Here is a 24,002-nt window from a genome sequence, read left to right as displayed (position 1 = left end):
TATACACACACACACACACACATTCTGAGGCCCCGTGCTTTTTTAAGATGTTCTTTCATTTACCGAAACGGCAGGGGGACTCTCTTGTCCCCATGCCAACAGTAAGGTGTTGTGAGACGGGTTTACCACCACCAACGAGTCTGCATGAAGTTTTAAGCGCTGTCGTCTGCGCTTTTAATACACGTGCATGTCTACACCGACGACGCCAAACACCTCGTAACACATCGGGTGCTTTTACAGCCAGTAGCACTCTTTGGTCTCGTAACAAGCAAAAGCGAAATGCTGATAGCAACGGAATGAAACACCTAAAAAGTGACCCGAATATAAGACGACCCTGAATACAAGAACACACTTTTTTTGTTGTTTCAAAGCAAGTTATTTGCATTTAGAATGTATTTTCTGGCACAAACCATTTTTGATTTTTTTTTAATTGGCTGATTCAGCCAATTCAACTCAATTCAATTCAAACTGTGACAATGGCGCACAGCGGCTGTTGGTGTGATCCCGGGATGCAGAGAAGGCAAGCAACATGCAGGCAGAATGTCGTTTAATTAGGTACCAGGCGGAAGATGAGTAACACAAGCCAAGCAAGAACAAAGAAAGCAACAGGACACTTTTGGCATACTTGCCAACCCTCCCGGATTTTCCGGGAGACTCCCGAAATTCAGCGCCTCTCCCGAAAACCTCCCGGGACAAATGTTCTCCCGAAATTCAGGCGGAGCTGGAAGCCACGCCCACTCCAGCTCCATGCGGACCTGAGTGACGTGTCAACAGCCTGTATTCACGTCCGCTTTCCCACAATATAAACAGCGTGCCTGCCCAAACACGTTATAACTGTAGAATGATCGAGGGAGAGTTCTTGGTTTCTTATGTGGGTTTATTGTTAGGCAGTTTCATTAACGTCCTCCCAGCGCGGTAACAACACACAACAGCAGTCATGTTTTATTCTACCGTAAAGCAGTTTGTCTGCCGTAAACAGCAATGTTGTTGTAATATATTGAGTTGGAGGCAACAAACAGGCGAGGTGATGAAGTATGTCTCTTTACTGTAGACTTCAGAATAGACTCACACACTTGACGTCAGGTGCGCAACACCACGTAAATCGTTGGCCAACCAAAAAGTAACCCCAGTACGCTATAGCCAACATTCACCAGGAGATGGCAACAGACAAACATAGATCACTCTATTACATTCCTCCCCTTTTAGAAATGTAGAAGTTACTCAAAATAAATAAACAACCCAACCAAAAAATGCAGCAGCTCAATTAAAAAACTGTACTTAAGCCACATTCTTTTTTTTTTTTTTTAGTACTAAACTCTTAACCCTCATTTGTAAACAATAACATGCTTATTATACAAACAGTATTTGTACACCTTTAACACAGATTTGTATACTGTCTTCAGAGATTCCGTTTTTTTGGTGGTACTCGAAACCTTTCTGGGTACCTGCGAAAGGGTGTTCAGCATGGTTAGAAAAATAGTGACAGAGAAAAGAACAAGGATGGACAATTCAACCCTTAATTCAACAATGAGTAGATGAGTGTTATGTGTGTGTATATGTGTAAATAAATGAACACTGAAATTCAAGTATTTATTTTATATATATATATATATATATGTATGTGTGGGGAAAAAAAAATCACAAGACTATTTCATCTCTACAGGCCTGTTTCATGAGGGGGGTACCCTCAATCGTCAGGAGATTTCCTGACGATTGAGGGTACCCCCCTCATGAAACAGGCCTGTAGAGATGAAATAGTCTTGTGATTTTTTTTCCCCACACATACATATATTGCGCTCTACTACGGTATCGAGCACTATTTTTTGGATAACCTTATTAAGACATATATATATATATATATATATATATATATATATATATATATATATATATATATATATATATATATATATATATATATATATATATATGTATATATATATATATATATATATGTATATATATATATATATATATGTATATATATATATATATAGCTAGAATTCACTGAAAGTCAAGTATTTCTTATATGTATATATATATACAGGTAAAAGCCAGTAAATTAGAATATTTTGAAAAACTTGATTTATTTCAGTAATTGCATTCAAAAGGTGTAACTTGTACATTATATTTATTCATTGCACACAGACTGATGCATTCAAATGTTTATTTCATTTAATTTTGATGATTTGAAGTGGCAACAAATGAAAATCCAAAATTCCGTGTGTCACAAAATTAGAATATTGTGTAAGGCTAATACAAAAAAGGGATTTTTAGAAATGTTGGCCAACTGAAAAGTATGAAAATGAAAAATATGAGCATGTACAATACTCAATACTTGGTTGGAGCTCCTTTTGCCTCAATTACTGCGTTAATGCGGCGTGGCATGGAGTCGATGAGTTTCTGGCACTGCTCAGGTGTTATGAGAGCCCAGGTTGCTCTGATAGTGGCCTTCAACTCTTCTGCGTTTTGGGTCTGGCATTCTGCATCTTCCTTTTCACAATACCCCACAGATTTTCTATGGGGCTAAGGTCAGGGGAGTTGGCGGGCCAATTTAGAACAGAAATACCATGGTCCGTAAACCAGGCACGGGTAGATTTTGCGCTGTGTGCAGGCGCCAAGTCCTGTTGGAACTTGAAATCTCCATCTCCATAGAGCAGGTCAGCAGCAGGAAGCATGAATGCTCTAAAACTTGCTGGTAGACGGCTGCGTTGACCCTGGATCTCAGGAAACAGAGTGGACCGACACCAGCTGGACTGCTGCTGAGTGGTCCAAAGTCATGTTTTCTGACGAAAGCAAATTTTGCATTTCCTTTGGAAATCGAGGTCCCAGAGTCTGGAGGAAGACAGGAGAGGCACAGGATCCACGTTGCCTGAAGTCTATTGTAAAGTTTCCACCATCAGTGATGGTTTGGGGTGCCATGTCATCTGCTGGTGTCGGTCCACTCTGTTTCCTGAGATCCAGGGTCAACGCAGCCGTCTATCAGCAAGTTTTAGAGCACTTCATGCTTCCTGCTGCTGACCTGCTCTATGGAGATGGAGATTTCAAGTTCCAACAGGACTTGGCGCCTGCACACAGCGCAAAATCTACCCGTGCCTGGTTTACGGACCATGGTATTTCTGTTCTAAATTGGCCCGCCAACTCCCCTGACCTTAGCCCCATAGAAAATCTGTGGGGTATTGTGAAAAGGAAGATGCAGAATGCCAGACCCAAAAACGCAGAAGAGTTGAAGGCCACTATCAGAGCAACCTGGGCTCTCATAACACCTGAGCAGTGCCAGAAACTCATCGACTCCATGCCACGCCGCATTAACGCAGTAATTGAGGCAAAAGGAGCTCCAACCAAGTATTGAGTATTGTACATGCTCATATTTTTCATTTTCATACTTTTCAGTTGGCCTACATTTCTAAAAATCCCTTTTTTGTATTAGCCTTAAGTAATATTCTAATTTTGTGACACACGGAATTTTGGATTTTCATTTGTTGCCACTTCAAATCATCAAAATTAAATGAAATAAACATTTGAATGCATCAGTCTGTGTGCAATGAATAAATATAATGTACAAGTTACACCTTTTGAATGCAATTACTGAAATAAATCAAGTTTTTCAAAATATTCTAATTTACTGGCTTTTACCTGTATATATATATGAAATACTTGACTTGGTGAATTCTAGCTGTAAATATACTCCTCCCCTCTTAGCCACGCCCCCAACCACGCCCCCGCCCCACCCCGACTGCTCCCCCCACCCCCCGAAATCGGAGGTCTCAAGGTTGGCAAGTATGCTTTTGGTGTATACTAGTTAATGAAGCAGCACTAAGGGAGGGAACAAGGTGGAACTAAATAGAACATAATAACAATGTGGAACAGGACAAGGAACAGAAGGTAAAGGAAAAGCAGCAGTAAAACACAAAAGCCAAAACTAGAAATACTATCAAGAACAAGAGAACCAGGAAGAGAACAAGCAAACAAAGAAGTCCAAACTGTCATGTGTATCAAGACACAAACTTTATTTATAAGAAATGACGTCAAAATAGCAATATGATCGGATTTATATGCAGTTTATTGTTATAATATGTACTGGTGTATAGCACGTTTTAAGATGTTCAAAGATGTGGCCTTAACAGAAAATCAAAGAAAGCTGTGAGTGTTGCTTGATGATTCGTCAAATTACTGTGTTTAGGTCTGTATAGAATCACACCCAATCCCGAAATTGGTCAGGGGTCCACCTATTAAAAAACCCCTGATTTGTGTCAATTAACTTTAAATGGCCTCCAGTAATGTCTAGTAGTGTGTAAAATGTTTTTTGATCCGGTGCTCTTTCGAGATCCCTGTGATTTTTAGTTTTTGCAACTATACCGTAGGTAACTGTGGGGCGGTATAGCTCGGTTGGTAGAGCGGCCGTGCCAGCAACTTGAGGGTTGCAGGTTCGATCCCCGCCTCCGCCATCCTAGTCACTGCCGTTGTGTCCTTGGGCAAGACACTTTACCCACCTGCTCCCAGTGCCACCCACACTGGTTTAAATGTAACATAGATATTGGGTTTCACAAAGCGTTTTGAGTGACTGGAGAAAAAGCGCTATATAAATGTAATTCACTTCACTTCACTTCACTAACTCTGGCTGATTGAATCAAGGCGTTGATTGGAACATGTATGATACACTAAACTGTTCAATTAAAATAAAAATGATACCAAATCTTAGGACTAACTGTCAAATCCAATGCAGTCTTTTTATTAAACTGATTTGAATTTTGCACACCATTTCAAAGTGTAAAAGAAGGTAATCGCCACTGTTTACATTCCAACAAACAGCTCAGGGCCTGATTTACTAAAGGTTTGCATGTGCTAAAACACGCTCAAGCCTGATAGCACATGCAAGGCTGATCTACTGAACGTGTCCAAGGGGGTTTGTTTTTGTTAAATGAGCAGAATAAGGCGTGCAATCCATTTTGTGTCGCTGTCTTCATTATTATGCAAAATATATTCTGATCATCAGAACGCCCACAACACTAGTAGGACAAGATGCACGTATAATTATTTAGCACGCGCAATGTGATGTATCAACACTCATCATCATTTTGCAAGCAAAATATGGTGTTTTATTTAGCACGTGTCAGTAGGACGTGCTATCTGACACGGACTCACACCACTTTCGTCTATTCAGCAATTGTCTTTTCTAATGTTATACCTACTGGATGACTAAGGGGCTGATTAAAATGGGTTCCAATGATACGTTTTGATGTCTGTTGCAGTTTTTTTTTAATGTAGTTTAGTTATTTTCATTTTGGAAATATATTGATATAATATATCTCCTACATGACAATAAGTACAAACCCCGTTTCCATATGAGTTGGGAAATTGTGTTAGATGTAAATATAAACGGAATACAATGATTTGAAAATCCTTTTTTTTAACCCATATTCAATTAAATGCACTACAAAGACAAGATATTTGATGTTCAAACTCATAAACTTTATTTTTTTTTTGCAAATAATAATTAACTTAGAATTTCATGGCTGCAACATGTGCCAAAGTAATTGGGAAAGGGCATGTTCACCACTGTGTTACATCACCTTTTCTTTTAACAACACTCAATAAACGTTTGGGAACTGAGGAGACACATTTTTTAAGCTTCTCAGGTGGAATTATTTCCCATTCTTGCTTGATGTACAGCTTAAGTTGTTTAACAGTCCAGGGGTCTCCGTTGTGGTATTTTAGGCTTCATAATGTGCCATACATTTTCAATGGGAGACAGGTCTGGACTACAGGCAGGCCAGTCTAGTACCCACACTCTTTTACTATGAAGCCACGTTGATGTAAAACGTGGCTTGGCATTGTCTTGCTGAAATAAGCAGGGGCGTCCATGGTAACGTTGCTTGTATGGCAACATATGTTGCTCCAAAAGCTGTGTGTACCTTTCACCATTAATGGCGCCTTCACAGATGTGTAAGTTACCCATGTCTTAGGCACTAATACACCCCCATACCATCACAGATGCTGGCTTTTACACTTTGCGCTTCTAACAATCCAGATGATTATTTTCCTCTTTGGTCCGGAGGACACGACGTCCACAGTTTCCAAAAACAATTTGAAATGTGGACTCGTCAGACCACAGAACACTTTTCCACTTTGTATCAGTCCATCTTAGATGAACTCAGGCCCAGCAAAGCCGACAACGTTTCTGGGTGTTGTTGATAGACGGTTTTTGCCTTGTATAGTAAAGTTTTAACCTGCAGTTACAGATGTAGCGACCAACTGTAGTTACTGACAGTGGTTTTCTGAAGTGCTCCTGAGCCCATGTGGTGATACCCTTTAAACACTGATGTCGCTTGTTGATGCAGTACAGCCTGAAGGATCGAAGGTCACGGGCTTAGCTGTTTACGTGCAGTGATTTCTCCAGATTCTCTGAACCCTTTGATGATATTACGGACCGTAGATGGTGAAATCCCTAAATTCCTTGCAATAGCTGGTTGAGAAAGGTTTTTCTTAAACTGTTCAACAATTTGCTCACGCATTTGTTGACAAAGTGGTGACCCTCGCCCCATCCTTGTTTATGAATGACTGAGCATTTCATGGAATCTACTTTTACACCCAATCATGGCACCCACCTGTTCCCAATTTGCCTGTTCACCTGTGGGATGTTCCAAATAAGTGTTTGATGAGCATTCCTCAACTTTATCAGTATTTATTGCCACCTTTCCCAACTTTTTTGTCACGTGTTGCTGGCATCAGATTCTAAAGTTAATGATTATTTGCAAAAAAAAAAATGTTTATCAGTTTGAACATCAAATATGTTGTCTTTGTAGCATATTCAACTGAATATGGGTTGAAAATGATTTGCAAATCATTGTATTCCGTTTATATTCACATCTAACACAATTTCCCAACTCATATGGAAACGGGGTTTGTATTTCATTAAACATTTTCTTGCCTTTGAGTTTTTCCAGTCACACAAATGTGCTGGTGATGCGATCCACAGCCTCGGGCACATAATTGTCAGTGTGCACATGTTTAGAATGCGATTCAGAAAAGGTGTTACAGATTATAGATGCAAATGATCAAGTGTCTTTGTGGTAAAAGCCCTGTGCACGCAAAAACCTCTTTTAGATAAGGCGGTCTGCACCACTTTTTAATTGCACAAGCAGTGTAAGTAGATCACATGTAACACGCCCACACATGGTACACGCTATTTTATTTGTTGCGCACGCTATCTAGCACGTGTAGTATTTGGATCTTAGTAAATCAGGCCGTTAGTGTGTTATACCTCAGGCACAACGCATGTTTTTCTAGTCTCACAACCACTGAAACTGTATGCTGTCCATTTCAAGTTTTATATTGGCTTCAATCAGTGGCGGGCTGTGCGTTTCCCACCAAGGCCTTCAGTGATGTCCGACTTCAATGATTACCTCTCAAAATACCATCATTTCTGTCACCACATGACCATTGCTGGAGATATACTATACAGAAACACATTTACGCACTACTGGCCATTGAATCATCAATAAACCCGCATCAGCAATTAAAACATATCTTATGTGGTACTGTCAAAATTAAAACTGCAAAAAACATATTAAACGGGAAAAAATAAATAAATAAAATAACCTGAACTCACGATTTGTAGCACCCATTTGAGCTTCCGGGGTTGGCCGACATGGTCTCACAAGATGTAGTTTCTCTTTAAATATCCTTCTTGAAAACGGCCTTGCAAATATATGTGTTGTCTTGTCTAATCATAAAAGATGCAGACGAGGCGTGTTGGCTGAGTTCTTAAAGTTTACTCCACAGCGTGCTCATCAAAAACATCCCGCTACATTCAACCTAAACGGGGCTACTGCGCATGCTCTTCACTACTGTGGCATGCTGGGTAATGGAGTCCTTATGTTACCTAGCTCATAACCATACTTGCCAACCCTCCCGGATTTTCCGGGAGACTCCCGAAATTCAGCGCCTCTCCCGAAAACCTCCCGGGACAAATTTTCTCCCGAAAATCTCCCGAAATTCAGGCACACAATATAAACAGCGTACCTGCCCAATCACGTTATAACTGTAGAATGATCGAGGGCGAGTTCTTGGTTTCTTATGTGGGTTTATTGGTAGGCAGTTTCATTAACGTCCTCCCAGCCGTGGCAACAACACACAACAACAGCATTCCATCTACCATAAAGCAGTTCGTCTGCCGTAAACAGCAATGTTGTGACACTCTTAAACAGGACAATACTGCCATCTAGTGCATTTGATGAAAGCACTTTTTGCGTGCCACAAAGCAATGCATCATCAGTGAGGGCGTTCAGCATGGTTAGAAAAATAGTGACAAATAGAACAAGGATGGACAATGCAACCCTTAACTCAACAATGAGTAGATGAGTGTCATGTGTGTATATGTGTAAATAAATGAACACTGAAATTCAAGTATTTATTTTATTTATATATATATATATATATATATATATATATATATATATATATATATATATATATATATATATATATATATATATATATATATATATGAAATACTTAACTTAGTATTTCTTATATATATTTGAAATACTTGACTTAGTATTTCTTATATATATATATATATATATATATATATATATATATATATATATATATATATATATATATATATATATATATATATATATATATATATATATATATAAAATACTTGACTTGGTGAATCCTAGCCGTAAATATACTCCTCCCCTCTTAACCACGCCCCCAACCACGCCCCGCCCCCAACCACGCCCACCGCCCCCCGCCCCCCACCTCCCGAAATCGGAGGTCTCAAGGTTGGCAAGTATGCTCATAACATCACAATATATATCTGCCTTCGGCCATCTAGAAGGCCTTACTGACAACAACTTGTGATTTGATTGGCTATCACAACTGTCTGTCAAATGTTTGTTCCCGTTCACTTACAGTGCACAGACATTGTTGATTCTCCCTCGGGCAGATTTCAGACAGCATGGCAACATAAGCTAGCTGAATTCTGATTGGATAAAAACTCTATAACCTAAAAACAACAGCGCTGCAAGGAGCATAATATGACATGAAGAGAATTTGAATACTTTTAATTATTTAGGGAAAGTAAATAAAAAAAATACTCATATCTTTATATATCTTTAATTATGATCATGATTTCTGGTTATGTTAGGCCAGCAGAGAAGGCCTTGCTGGCCCTGACGGCACACCACTGGCTTCAATGGGTTAAAATTTGGAATATAGGTGAATTCCAGGTCAGATTTCCAGCTATGATAAATCCACTCTGACATAGCGCTTATATTCGCATTGGAGGGACATTATTATGTCTTAGGGCCACTTGTGGTTGCCCAATGTCAAGCTAACCGCTGAATGTGCGCATGTGTTGTGGTTTGCCTCATCATTCAACACCACAGAAAGTCAGTTGACACACTTTTTTTTCCCCGTTGCCTTATTTCTGCAGGACATGTGAAGGGCAGAATATCAAATATCGCACATGCAGTAATGTGGTAAGTTGTTGCTCTTTAATGTAGTATTTCTTAAAATGACTGAATGTTATGGAGAATACTGTGCTCTTACTATGTCTATGTTTCCATTACAGGAATGCCCTGCGGACATGGGAGACTTCCGGGCTCAGCAGTGTTCAGCCCACGCCGATGTCCGCTACCAGGGCCGCTATCACGACTGGCTGCCCCTCTACAACGACCCAGACAACCCCTGCACCCTCAAGTGCAAAGCCGAGGGCTCGTCGGGCGTGGTGGTTGAGTTGGCGCCCAAGGTTCTAGACGGGACGCGGTGCTACACGGAGTCACTGGACATGTGCATCAGCGGAGCGTGCCAGGTGGGACACCACAAAAAACAGGTCTAAAATCCAAAAAAGATTTAGGAAAAAAATGGGCATTTGTAATTGTTTGAGTTGGGCATCACTGTTCTTTCATTGCTGGATTTTATTACATACTCCAGGGAAAGTTGTGGGATATTTTCTATACACAGTTTTCTTTATTTTCATGACAATTTACATTGTAGATTGTCACTGAAGGCATCAAAACTATGAATGAACACATGTGGAGTTATGTACTTAACAAAAAAAGGTCAAATAAAATAATGTTTTATATTCTGGTTTCTTCAAAACAGCCACCCTCTGCTCTGATCACTTTTTTGCCCACTCTTGGCATTCTCTCGATGGGCTTCAGGTGGTACTACTCAGTGGCCTAGTGGTTGGAGTGTCCGCCCTGAGATCGGTAGGTTGTGAGTTCAAACCCCGGCCGAGTCATACCAAAGACTATAAAAATGGAACCCATTACCTCCCTGCTTGGCACTCAGCATTAAGGGTTAGAATTGGGGGTTAAATCACCAAAAATGATTCCCAGGCGCGGCCACCGCTGCTGCCCACTGCTCCCCTTACCTCTCAGGGGGTGATCAAGGGTGATGGGTCAAATGCAGAGAATAATTTCGCCACACCTAGTGTGTGTGTGACAATCATTGGTACTTTAACTTTAACTTTAAATGGTTTTCACTTCACAGGTGTGCTCGAAGCCCATCGAGAGAATGCCAAGAGTGTGCAACACAGTAATCAGAGCAAAAAGCGGCAATTTTGAAGAAACTAGAATGTAAATGATAAATGATAAATGGGTTATACTTGTATAGCGCTTTTCTGCCTTCAAGGTACTCAAAGCGCTTTGACAGTATTACCACATTCACCCATTCACACACACATTCACACACTGATGGCGGGAGCTGCCATGCAAGGCGCTAACCAGCAGCCATCAGGAGCAAGGGGTGAAGTGTCTTGCCCAAGGACACAACGGACGTGACTAGGATGGTAGAAGGTGGGGATTGACAACACTCCGATTGCTGGCACGGCCACTCTACCAACTTCGCCACGATGTAAAACGTGTTTTCAGTTATTTCACCTTTTGTTGTTAAGTACATAACTCCACATGTGTTCATTCATAGTTTTGATGCCTTCAGTGACAATCTATAATGCAAATAGTCATGAAAATAAAGAAAATGCATTGCATGAGGAGAAGGTGTGTCCAAACTTTTGGACTGTACTGCATATCATTTTTTTAAATAATTAATAACAAAAATATTTTGCTGCTTTTCAAACATATATTATATATAATATATATTATATATAATATAATATATATTATTTATATATAATATATATTATATATATATATATATTTTTTTTTTTTTTTTAACCATTAAGCATTTTCAGCAGGGACGTGCAGTCAATGTTAATAAACATTAATATTTGTAAAATAAACAGTGTTAAGAAAATGCTTGGAATGACACTGAAAATATATTCATAAGTAAAAATTGCTAATGAAGAAATGTCACTGCCCATCCCTGGCTATTCAATGTTTTCCAGGCCAATGACCCCCGAACTAAAATAGAGATGGAGCAGGGACCTCCTATTTATACACAGTTTCTTGTATGAAATCGTGTTTTAGATTACACTGGCCTTAAAGGTACCTCGTTATTAAGTAACGGCATGGTGCAGTTGGAAGACTGGCCGTGCCAGCAACCTGAGGGTTCCTGGTTCGATCCCCACCTTCTACCAACCTAGTCACGTCCGTTGTGACCTTGAGCAAGACACTTCACCCTTGTTCCTGATGAGTCGTGGTTAGGGCCTTGCATGGCAGCTCCCGCCATCGGTGTGTGAATGTGGAAATAGTGTCAAAGCGGTTTGAGTACCTTGAAGGTAGAAAAGCCATTTACCATTTAATATTCACCAAAAGTTCCGTTCCGAGATAGTTTAGTTTAGTTTTGTCTTTATTTGAAGAGACAATGCGTAGAAACATACTCAAAGACAGATATGTTCTGTACCAGATTATAGCTAAATAGCTCATTTTCATCTGCAGTCCCTGGCTACCTAAATTAAAGAGATACAGTACAAAAATCATGCAATAAAATTATAATACTATAGCATGTAATCAAATTAAGAAAAGTCATAAAATGCCCTTTCATTGACACATACTTATTAAACAATACAACCACACCTCAGTGATATAAGTCAGATCTTATATCCAAAATATTCCTAAATTACAGTGCATCTGGAAAGCATTTGCAGCGCTTCACTTTTTTTTCCCACATTTTGTTATGTTACAGCCTTACTCCAAAATGGAATAAATTGATTTGTTTCCTCAAAACTCTCACACACAATGCCCTATATTGACAATGTGAAAATGTTTTTTTTAATAATTTGGAAAATGTATTAAAAATAAATTACTAAAGAAATCACATATACACAATATTCACAGCCTTTGTTGATGCACAGTTGGTGGCAATTACAGTCTCAAATATTTTTAAATACGATGCCACTAGCTTGGCCTGCCTAAAGTTGGGCAGTTTCGCCCCAATCCTCTTTGCAGCACCTCTCAAACTCCATCAGGTTGGATGGGAAGCTTTGGTTTTCATCCAGCATGTCTCTGCATTGCTGCATTACACCCCAGGGGTGTCCTTTGCCAATGCCTGTATGTAAAGCGGTCTTAACATTGGAAAATGACTTCTGACTTGTATGACATTTTAACAACATAACCTATTTCCAAAGGTATTAAAAGACATACCGCAATAGGATTATCCTGATTGTTGCACATATCCAAATGACGCTTTTCCTTACCAGATCGTCGGCTGCGACCACGAATTGGGAAGCGCGGCCAAAGAAGACAACTGTGGCGTGTGCAGTGGAGACGGCTCCTCCTGCCGGCTTGTGCGCGGACACTACAAATACCAGCATGCCTCAGGAAAAAGTAGGTTCTGTCATGATCCGTTGTCCGGATCATAGTTTGTTTACGTTTTATTTCACTTGTTTGCTTAGTTCTGTTTCAGCACACCTGTTTTGTGTCTCCTTGGTTGCCATGGCTGTTCATTATTTTCACCTGCCTCTGATTAGTGTTCGGGACGCTCACCTGTTCCCGGGCACTAATAAGAGAGCTATTTAGTCCTGTATTTTGCCACACTTGGTCTGGTGCGTTTGTTTGCTTCCATGCAACAGTTTACGTAGATTACCCTTTGGATCCCTGAGCTAAACTTTCCCCTATGCGTTTCCTTGTTAGCTATTCCGTTAGCTCCCCATGCTATAGGCACGCTCTTCTTGTGTTTGTTTGTTTGTTCCTGCCTGAGTTATGATCATTAAATCATTTTGTTACCTGCACACTGCATCCAGAGTTACGTCTGCATCTTGGGAGAACAATCCGCGCATCACCATGCCACCACGACGTAACAGAAAAGCACCAGACCGAGTGTGGCGAAAGGCAGGACTAGTCTCTGATTAGTGCCCGGGAACAGGTGAGCGTCCCGAACACTAATCAGAGGCAGGTGAAAACAATGAATAGCCATGGCAACCAAGGAGACACAAAACAGGGGTGCTGAAACAGAACTAAGTCTACAAGTGAAATCAAACGTAAACAAACTATGATCCGGGCAACTGATCATGACAGGTTCCCCCATAGAACTGCATTGTGAAGGGTGCTGGTTGAAATTCTTGATTAAAATGTCTGACAAGTTGTCTTTTTCTGTTGAACTGCAGCCGAGGACACTGTGGTGGTGATCCCCTATCAGAGTCGACACGTACGTCTTGTCCTCAAAGGCCCGGATCACTTGTGTAAGTCCTGGTAGGTCCAGGGTGTCCTTCCATTTTGTAGTTTATATTGACTTGAACATAAGGCGGTTATCGTCAGACTTTTAATTTGAGGTACAACTCGACATGGTTTGGGTACAATCTTTTCAAACACTTAACTTTTGTAGGCAGTTATACCCTTGGATTTATTTTTTTTACCATCATTGTCACAGTTTTTTTGTTTCCAAAAACGGGTCTTAAAAACAAGGGTCGTTTTATATTCAGGGGTCTAAAGATTTATAGATGAAAACCAGCAGGTGGCAACAAACGACTTATCCCCAATCAAGTATTTTTTTTATAATATCAAAACATGGTAGATGCCACAAAAAAAACGTGATTTTTGATGGTTACGTCATTAAATGAGAGCCTGATTGACGGAAAATAATACAAAAAATGAAAAGTCCTTGTCAAGACCTTTAATTTATTATATGACTCGAGGCAGTTTGTCGCAAATTATTTTAGAGATCGTAACGAGCGTACGATCTCTTTTATTGACATGATGGACATTTTTGTCTATTATTTTCTCTAGTCATATAAACCTTCAATAATACTCCTTCCCAAAAATAGATCATGAAAAATAGGGGCAGTTTTATATTCAAAGTTCTAAAGCTTTGTGCATGTGGCACTAAACAACCTAATCTGGAAAAAGATTTTGCGACAAAGGCCGACAATATTTTTTTGTTTTACGCTTGGCGGGCTCAAACTTTATACATTCAAACAAGCAGGTGGTGCTAAAATGACTTTTCTGCTAGCAAGACCTCCATGTTGGTACAAAATCTTGTCACTGTTTTGAACTTCCATCCATCCATCCATTTCTACCGCTTGTCCCGTTCGGGGACGCGGGGCGTGCTGGAGCCTATCTCAGCTGCATTCGGGCGGAAGGCAGAGTACACCCTGAACAAGTCGCCACCTCATCGCAGGGCCAACACAGATAGATCTTAGTTCCTGTCCCGTGTCTTTATTTTGCATTTCCTTGTGCTCTGCGCAGGCTTCCACAATAGGAGCCTGATTGGCAATCAGGTACAGGTGTGTCCCGGTTGCCGATCAGGCTCCTATTTCAGTTTGGCCGGATCATTGCTTCATGTCTACGTGTTGTTCCCTGTCGGTGTGAGTGTCTGTTTACCTCCCAAAAAAAATGTCTGTGTCTTGTGCACTTATTAGCTGCACTCTCCTTCTTTTGTTTTTTTCCACTCATTTCTGAATGATAGATAGATAGATAGATAGATAGATAGATAGGTCTTTATTGTCATTTCACAAGTACAACAAAACTTTGTTTTCAGCACAAACCCGTTCAAGATTAGACAAGCAAACAGTGTACAGGGTTACAGAAGAGGAACGCTGATGGGTCGCCACAAGGCGCCCTGTAAAAGATGGGGAAAAAGGTAAAACTCTGGGGAAGGATGATTAAAAAAATACAATCTAGACTGGGCTCCTAAGGGGGCCCAGTCTGGAGTGGGAAAAAACCTCCATAGCAAAGCACTTATACATATTACAACGTACATCTCGAGATATCTAGCAACAGAGGGAAGGGAGTGTGGGGTAATGGTGGTAGGCCACAGCTCTCGTGCTGACCATCCTTCCATCACCCCTATGGGATTTGCGTCGAGGGCGTTGGGTTTGTTTATGTGTGGCGTATATTTTTGTGGATGCATGTTGTTTGTATGTAAGCCTACAGTGTGTCTCTGTTCCGCAGCCTTGATTCTTGTGCAGCCGATAAGTCCAAAGTCAACAACAACAGGTGTGTGTCCATGAGAGACAAGAAGGGAGTTTGTTGTGTCTTCACTGCACTGTCCTTCAGGAGAGTCTCGAAGCCAGGGAAACAATCCAAGTTAGAATGTTTTGTATGTGAGTGAAAATTTAAATTTGCTTTTCACTTTAAATTGTCTATGACTGGTCCTCAAAAATCCTGCGAGGCAGACAGTCCGATGTTATCCAAATCACAAGAGTGTCCACAGTTCTTCCCTCATCCTCCAATCATTTGTGGCAGCTTTGGGGTACTTTGAAGACTGCTAGCAACTTCCAATTTGTGGACAAACCAGAGCAACGCTTACTCCAATCAGCAGATGTCCTGTTGTCATAATTCCGAAAAGGTAGATATCTTCACGTCCTCGAAAGAAAAGGGTCGCCAGGCACGCGGCACTCCTTCTTCTCCCAAGAGTCCGCCGTGTGTCCAGCAAAAACCGCTCCGTCACGACAAACAGGTTCCCCCAAACCCAAGATCTTGTCAATTTCGTTGAGGCCAGTTAAATAGTTCCAATGTTTAGATTTGGAAAGCAGTGCAAAAAGAGGCAACAAGAAAGTTAAGCCAAGACAAAGAAGCAAGCAAAAGAGATAAGGGAAAGGGAAGGGGAGCGTCCGCCCTCGATGAGTGCCAGAGAGAATGGGTTTTATGTTTATATTAAAAAATATTGTTTTACTTACCGTTTGCCTCCGGTCTCTACGCTCCCACTTCCTGACACATGTATGACAGTAAACATGGTAAATGGTACCAAAAATGTAAAATTTAAGTCATTACGTTAGAGCCTATTGACAAAAAAAATTATTACAAATCTCTTGTCAAGGCCATTTATTTAAGGTTTAATTTGATATGTTTGTGTTGCAAATGGATTTTGGGATTGTTATGAGTGTAGAAACACAACATTTATTGACAAACGTGCAATTTTGTGTTTTTGCTTTAGATGTGGGGAGCAAGACTCTGCAAGGGGTGAAAGGCCAACTTGTCCTTAATAAATCAGGGCAGTACCACCTGGAAAATACCACCTTGGATTACCAGAAACTCGCCGACAAAGAAGTCCTGAGAATTCCTGGGCCGCTTTGGGCTGATTTCACCATCCAGGTAAGAGTTTAAATTTAAAATGTGCGACACTAAAAGCTGGATTTTTCTGCACAAATCTTCGCCAACGATTAGAATTGTTGTTTCAATGTGGTAATAACCAAAGACCAAAATATGGTAGCAAAGTTGGACATTTACGAGAACTACAGTAAATCGGATTATTATGAGAAAAAAAGTTTTAAAACATTTTCCAGTGGTAAAGTTGTCATTTAAATTTTGAAGGTCAAAATGTTATGCATGGAACCTTACTGAAGTCACACTTGATGAGATTCTCAAGATAATACCTTTAGTCTCATAAAATTACAACTTTATTATTGAAGACGTTTTGTTCCTGAAACAAATATGACTCTATTCCCCAAAATTAAGACTGTATTCTCATAATATGATATTTCTTGAGTTTCACTTTTAGCCTAAAACAGGGGTCGGCAACCCGCGGCTCTAGAGGCGCATGCGGCTCTCTAGCGCCGCCCTAGTGGCTCTCTAGAGCTTTTTTTAAAAATGTATGAAAAATGGAAAAAAATTAGGGGAAAAACATATTTTTTGTTTTAATAAGGTTTCTGTAGGAGGACAAACATGACAGAAACCACCCTAATTGTTAGAAATCACACTGTTTATATTAAACATGCTTCACTGATTAGAGACTATTTGGCGAGCGCCGTTTTGTCGTACTAATTTTGGCGGTCCTTGAACTCACCATAGTTTGTTTACATGTGCAACTTTCTCCGACCTTCTAAGAAGTGTTTAATGCCGCCCCTTTTTTGTCTCATTTTGTTCACCAAACTTGTTATGCTGTGCGTGAATACACAAAGGTGAGCTTTGTTGATGTTATTGACTTGTGTGGAGGGCTAATCAGACATTTTTTTGTTCACTGCATGACTGCAAGCTTATCAATGCTAACATGCTGTTTAGGCTCGCTGTATGTACATATTGCATCATTAAGCCTCATTTGTAGGTATTTGAGCTCATTTAATTTCCTTTACTTATGTCCTCGCAGTATTTAATTTATATTTGCATGTCTCATGACACAGTATCTGTATGTAATATTGGCTGCATTTCTGATAGTTGTTTGTGTACTATGTTGTTCCAGACCACAGCGAACGTTACCCAGCTTGCAAAGATTGTAATATATCCATTAGAAGAAGACAGCCTGCCGTTTCCTTAAACTTGGACACACACGTCTAAGCCAGTCATTTCCAGTTGTCTCACCTTCTGGGAAGCCTTGATTTTACTAATGATTTTGAATGTTGTAAAAACGTGTAGAACAAATATTACATTTCAACATTTCTGTTAACAAAGATTTGCGTCACCCTACAGCACCTAGTCATTTTGATAGTAGGCTATTTTTTTCTCCAATATGGCTCTTTCAACATTTTGAGTTGCCGACGCCTTGCCTAAAATAACAACTTTATTCTTCAAGATTTTTATTTTTATATTGTGATGTGTTGTCGTAACAGTACGATGTTTTTTTTCTCCAAAAAATAACTCTTTACTCTATTTTCAAATGTTTCTCATAAAATCACACGCTTTACTTTGCGACTATTTTTTAAAAATATGTCTGTATTCTTATAAGATTATGACCTTTTTCTCTTAAGAAACCATTTTAAAACATACCACTTCCCAATTGTATGATCTACATATTACAACTTTATTTATGTAAGAATAAGATTTTTTTTTTGTCAAAGTAGTCGAATATTTCAACTTTTTTTTCTCGAAATAAATAAAACATTCTTGTTAAATTAGGAACATTTTCCTGTTATACTACAACTTGTTTATCAAAATTTTAAAAAAATATTGTAAAATTATGACATTTTCTTCATATAAAATAATGTAGTTGTATAACTGTAGTTTTAAAGTGTGCTCCTACTAATCTTAAATAGTATTTTTTTTTTAACTAGAAGATGTCCAATGGGATACATGGGGCTTGTCCACAACCATGCATTTTAGTGTATGATACATATATTGTATTATATTTCCTTCAGGTCCAGTTTGGAAGTGGAGCAGACAGCGTCATCCAGTACATCTTCTACCAGCCTATTATCCACCGCTGGAGGGAGACGGACTTCTTCCCTTGCTCTGTCACATGTGGAGGAGGTAGCTCGCCAACATGCAGCACCATTATTATCATAACAACATCAAATCAGCCTGGGTATTTTTCCTTTAGGATACCAGCTGACGTCTGCTGAGTGCTTTGACATTCGCAGTGGCCGTGTGGTTGTGGACCAGTACTGCCATTACTACCCGGAGAACATCAAGCCCAAACCTAAATTGGAGGAATGCAACATGGAGCCTTGTCTTGCCAAGTAAGGATATTGTACATTTGTTGCTTCTTTCAACATTAAAAAAATTATAGTAAATTGTCTTACAGAGTATGATGTCTTTCAGTGATGGCTACAAGGAGATTATGCCTTATGACCTCTACCACCCCTTGCCTAGGTATGTCCTTATCTACATTAAATAACAATATACTTACAGTATTATATATATATATATATATATATATATATATATATATATATATATATATATATATATATATATATATATATAAAGTTTGGACACACCTTCTCATTTCAATGAGTTTTCTTTATTTGTAAAACTATGACACCTGTGAAGTGAAAACTCTTTCAGGTGACTACCTCTTGAAGCTCATGGAGAGAATGCCAAGAGTGTGCAACGCAGTAATCAGAGCAGAGGGTGGCTATTTTGAAGAAACTAGAATATAAAACATGTTTTCAGTTATTTCACCTTTTTTTGTTAAGTACATAACACCTTCAGTGACAATCTACAACAGGGGTCGGGAACCTTTTTGGCTGAGAGAGCCATGAAAGCCAAATATTTCAAAATGTATTTCCGTGAGAGCCATATAATATTTTTTAACACTGAATACAACTAAATGCGTGCATTTTTAAGTAAGACCAACATTTTTAGAGTATAATAAGTCTCTTATTCTTTTTAATAACATTGTTATTCTAAAGCTAACCAATAATAAATCAAATACTTCTTACCATTAATTCGACTTCTTGAACAGGTGCGATAGAAAATGGACGGATGGATTAAAATGTATGAGAATGTTTTATAATTTGAACGTTATTTTTAACACTGTGATTACCAGCGGAATTATTCACTACTTATCGAGTTAAGCAATTGATCTGAGAGCCAGATGTAGTCATCAAAAGAGCCACATCTGGCTCTAGAGCCATAGGTTCCCTACCCCTGTTCTACAATGTAAATAGGCATGAAAATAAAGAAAACCTATTGGATGAGAAGGTGTGACCAAACGTTTGGCCTGTACTGTGTTTGTATATTTATATATAAGGTGGGAAAGCAGCCCCTGGACAGCCTGCTCCACTTCCTGCGGCGGCGGAGGCATCCAGAGCCGCTCTGTCTCCTGTGTGGAGGAGGACATGCAAGGCACCATCACACCGACCGAGGAGTGGAAGTGTCTCTACGCCCCTAAGACGGCCATTTTGCAGCCATGCAACGCCTTCGACTGCCCCACCTGGCTGGCCCAGGAGTGGTCTCCCGTAGGTTTTTGATACTTTTCAAAGCATCTCCTTGAATTGATCTTAAATCAACATGGAGTCAGAAAAGCCAGATAAGAAACATTTACAGTATCTGTCATACCTCCCGCCAGTGCACAGTGACATGTGGTCAGGGTCTGCGCTACAGGGTGGTGCTCTGCATTGACCACAGAGGGCTCCATGCTGGAGGATGCAACCCCACCACCAAGCCCCACATTAAAGAGGAGTGCCTGGTCACAGTGCCCTGCTACAAGGCTATTGGTGGGTTTTTAAACATGCTATAACTCATGCACACAAATTCTGTTTATACTATGTACATATAGATGGATCTGAATGAAAACATTTTTCCATTAAAAACATTGTTTTTAATGGAAATGAATGATTCCAGGGTCAAACTGCATTTTTTGGTTGTAGAAATAAGTCAACCCCTGCCATTATTAGAACTTAAAACAGTCACTTATTCACATTCTTTCATGATGATTATAATCTACATTTTAAAACACATCCTTTTGGTCTAGAATAATACGTATCGTAGTAAATATGCTTTGATGTACGTATATTTTGTATACATTTTGCTCCACAGTCACAATCATAACCAGTTTTTTGAGTCTGTCTGCAAGATGTTCGTTTCTGGAGGCGCTCCCAGATTGCAAATGATACCGCGCCCCACCCTTTCCGAATGTATCAGAATTTATCCTTTGAAAATGTACACTGTCAAATATGTATCTTGAAGTGTTCGCCGCTATTTTTTTTTCCAAGCACGGCCGATAATAAACTTCAAAAACATTACATAGATGCACCAGGTCTCAACATTAGGTACGCCTGCACACTCTCAAATCAGAGAGTGCATTAAAAAAGCTGCTTTTAACAGAATGTATTGATTGATTCATTGTAACTTGTATTAGTAGATTGCACAGTTCAGTACATATTCCGTACAATTGACCACTAAATGGTAACACCCGAATACGTTTTTCAACTTGTTTAAGTCGGGGTCCACGTAAATCAATTCATGGTATACTATCATCATAATACAGTCATCACACAAGTTAATCATCAGAGTACCGTATTTTTCGGACTATATCGCAGTTTTGTTCATAGTTTATGAAAGTTGCATAATGTTTTTTTCCTTCTTTATTATGCATTTTCGGCAGGTGCGACTTATACTCCGGTGCGACTTATACTCCGAAAAATACGGTATATACATTTAATTATTTACATTGTTTACAATCCAGGGGGTGGGATGAGGAGGATTTGGTTGATATCAGCACTTCAGTCATCAACAATTGCATCATCAGAGAAATGGGCATTGAAACAGTGTAGGTCTGACTTTGTAGGATATGTACAGCGAGCAGAGAACATAGTGAGTTCAGATAGCATAAGAACAAGTATATACATTAGAAATACATTTGATTATTTACACTTAGTTATTTACAATCCGGGGAGGTGGGATGTGGAGAGGGGAGGGTGTTAGTCAAGGGTTGAAGTAGCCTGGATGTGTTGTTTTAGTGCGGTTTTGAAGGAGGATAGAGATGCACTTTCTTTTATACCTGTTGGGAGTGCATTCCGTAGTGATGTGGCATAGAAGGAGAATGAGTTAAGACCTTTGTTAGATCGGAATCTGGGTTTAACGTGGTTTGTGGAACTCCTCCTGGTGTTGTGGTTATGGTGGTCATTGCATTATGGAAGTAGTTTGACATGTACTTCGGTATCAGCGAGGTGGAGCGGATTTTATAGACTAGGCTCAGTGCAAGTTGTTTTACTCTGTCCTCCACCCTGAGCCAGCCCACTTTGGAGAAGTGCATGTCCCTGCATGTCGAGCATCTGTGTTACTGTATTATGTACATGCTACATTTAGATGAAAATACTACTTTATCCTTGCTTAACTTAATGTCTAAATAAGTGTGTACACCGCATTCTGACGCCCCAACGTAGCCAGACTGGAAAACCCCCAAAATGCATGAACCTTATGATTTGATGCTTAGGCATTGTTTAACATGATTATCCAATCTTGTGACAACATTTATAAGTCGGAAATGACAAAAGTCATGAAAGGTCACCTTTAATTGTCAATTGTAAAAAGGTGCTAATACTTTTCTGTATGTATAAGATTGATACATACACCAATTTGTTTCGTTAATTGTTCATAAGGAAGAACATTTTTTTCCCCCAAATCAACATAATGGAAATGATCACTTGCGGGCTCAAACTACATTTTTTAAGCATCAAAATAAATCAACTTCTGTCAATCGTAAAATCTTAAAAAAACTCTCTGAAAACTGAGCATTCTGTTTATTAAGAGCGTTTTGACACAAATTCCACCTTTTTGACTGATGAACTTATTGCCAACAATACTTGTCACTTTTCTGCGGTACCTACTTTGGCACATTCTTGAAGAGTCAATTGAGAAAGACACGTTCTTCTGTTACTATGACCCAAAAAAATCTGTTAGAAAACTATTTACCAATAACTTTTGAGTGAAATGTTTTTTTTTGTTCTTAGAAACAATGGTTGATGTTTTTTAAGTGTGCAGGACAAGGGTGTACATGACTTCAGGTCAAATATTTGAAGAGGAAACCAGACTGAGAAAAGTTTGGCAACCACTGCTCGAGTCCACTTTGCGAGTAGTCATGCCTTTTCGAGGAATTTTTTTTTTCAAGCGTCTGAATGGCTTAAAGAGCATTTTTGTGTGTTTTTTTTCTTTAGATACACTACCTGTTGAGGCCAAACCTTTGTGGCACAAGCAGGCCATCGAGCTCGAAGAGGAGATGGTCGTAACCGAGGAGCCCAAGTAAGTATTTTTTTTGTTCTACTTATTCATCTCATGTGAAGCCCAGCTTACTTACCATACTTTCCAGGCTTTGATTGATTGATTGAAACTTTAGTAGATTGCACAGTACAGTACATATTCCGTACAATTGACCACTAAATGGTAACACACGAATAATTTTTTCAACTTGTTTAAGTCGGGTGTCGAAGTTAATCAATTCATGGTATGGAGCGCACCGGTATTTAAGCCGCACCCACCAATTTTTTTAGAATAAATAGATATTTTTACAAACATTAGCCGCACCGTACCATAAGCCGCAGATAAATACTGGTACAAAATATTTTGTAATTGTTTATTTACGTACCTTAATTGTTTCCAAATGGTGCATGTCACATGGCAGTAAAACGACTGATCAAACAAAACAGAAGACAGTGGAAGCTAGCTCATCTCCAATCAGCTAAATAGAGTCAATAACTCCACAGTGACGTTTTTGTGAATTTACAAAACTGAAACAATACAAAGGAATGCCATTGTAAGTTAATAATACTAACAGAGACACTTGTAAACGTGTTAGCGTATTTGCTAATGCTAACGATTCTGGCTTGATTACATTACGATAGTGCGTACAAATATGCAGGAAAGCATTCCTGCAGGCATCACACATGGGACGGTTTAGTAAGTATGAATTGTTTTAGTTGAATTGTAAAACTTACATTCGTTGCTTGGTGTACTGAATGGTGAATGTGGAGTGAATGAATAAGTGGTTCTCACTTCTCTGTGACCGCTTTGAGTATCTAGTCCAGGGATCCCCAAACTTTTGACTCGGGGGGCCACATTGGGTTAAAACATTTTGGGGCCGGGTTGTGTAAATATATATATATATATATATATACATATATATATATATATATATATATATATATATATATATTAGTCAAGGTTTGTTTCAGGGAAACAATTGATTATATATATAAAATCCCCTGACGAGCAGTGAAACCTGCGAAACAGGCTTGTAGGGATGACATAGCCTCTGGGTTTTTTCCTGACCTAACGTATATATATATATATATATATATATATATATATATATATATATATATTCCTCCCGCACTAATTGACTAAAAAGAGCGCGCACTTGCCGATGATGTCACGTTATCGATGGGAAAATAAAATTTTAGACAATATGATTTACCTGAGCTGGGAGGAGACACAGAGAGTAACAAGCGGTAGAAAATGGATTAAAAGGACAGATATAAAAATAAAAACAAT

At 39.3% G+C, this 24,002-nt stretch overlaps 1 protein-coding gene across 2 annotated transcripts in view; it reads left to right on the top strand.

Moving 5' to 3' along the window:
- The window catches only part of adamtsl3 (ADAMTS-like 3), a 200,754-nt gene that overhangs the window by 133,352 nt on the left and 43,400 nt on the right, over window positions 1–24,002 (top strand). For both annotated transcript variants that reach the window (XM_061960954.1, XM_061960955.1), the window contains 11 exons: window positions 9,449–9,494; window positions 9,587–9,826; window positions 12,617–12,743; window positions 13,523–13,597; window positions 16,291–16,448; window positions 18,425–18,536; window positions 18,607–18,745; window positions 18,828–18,878; window positions 19,762–19,969; window positions 20,080–20,227; window positions 22,670–22,754. In XM_061960954.1, the coding sequence (XP_061816938.1) occupies window positions 9,449–9,494; window positions 9,587–9,826; window positions 12,617–12,743; window positions 13,523–13,597; window positions 16,291–16,448; window positions 18,425–18,536; window positions 18,607–18,745; window positions 18,828–18,878; window positions 19,762–19,969; window positions 20,080–20,227; window positions 22,670–22,754 (1,389 nt within the window). The remainder of the gene's footprint in view (window positions 1–9,448; window positions 9,495–9,586; window positions 9,827–12,616; window positions 12,744–13,522; window positions 13,598–16,290; window positions 16,449–18,424; window positions 18,537–18,606; window positions 18,746–18,827; window positions 18,879–19,761; window positions 19,970–20,079; window positions 20,228–22,669; window positions 22,755–24,002) is intronic.

This window comes from Nerophis lumbriciformis, linkage group LG05 (genome assembly GCF_033978685.3).
Source record: "Nerophis lumbriciformis linkage group LG05, RoL_Nlum_v2.1, whole genome shotgun sequence".
NCBI classification, from domain to species: domain Eukaryota; kingdom Metazoa; phylum Chordata; class Actinopteri; order Syngnathiformes; family Syngnathidae; genus Nerophis; species Nerophis lumbriciformis.
Note: the sequence above shows the minus strand (reverse complement) of the source record. Positions and strands in the feature narration are given on the sequence as shown.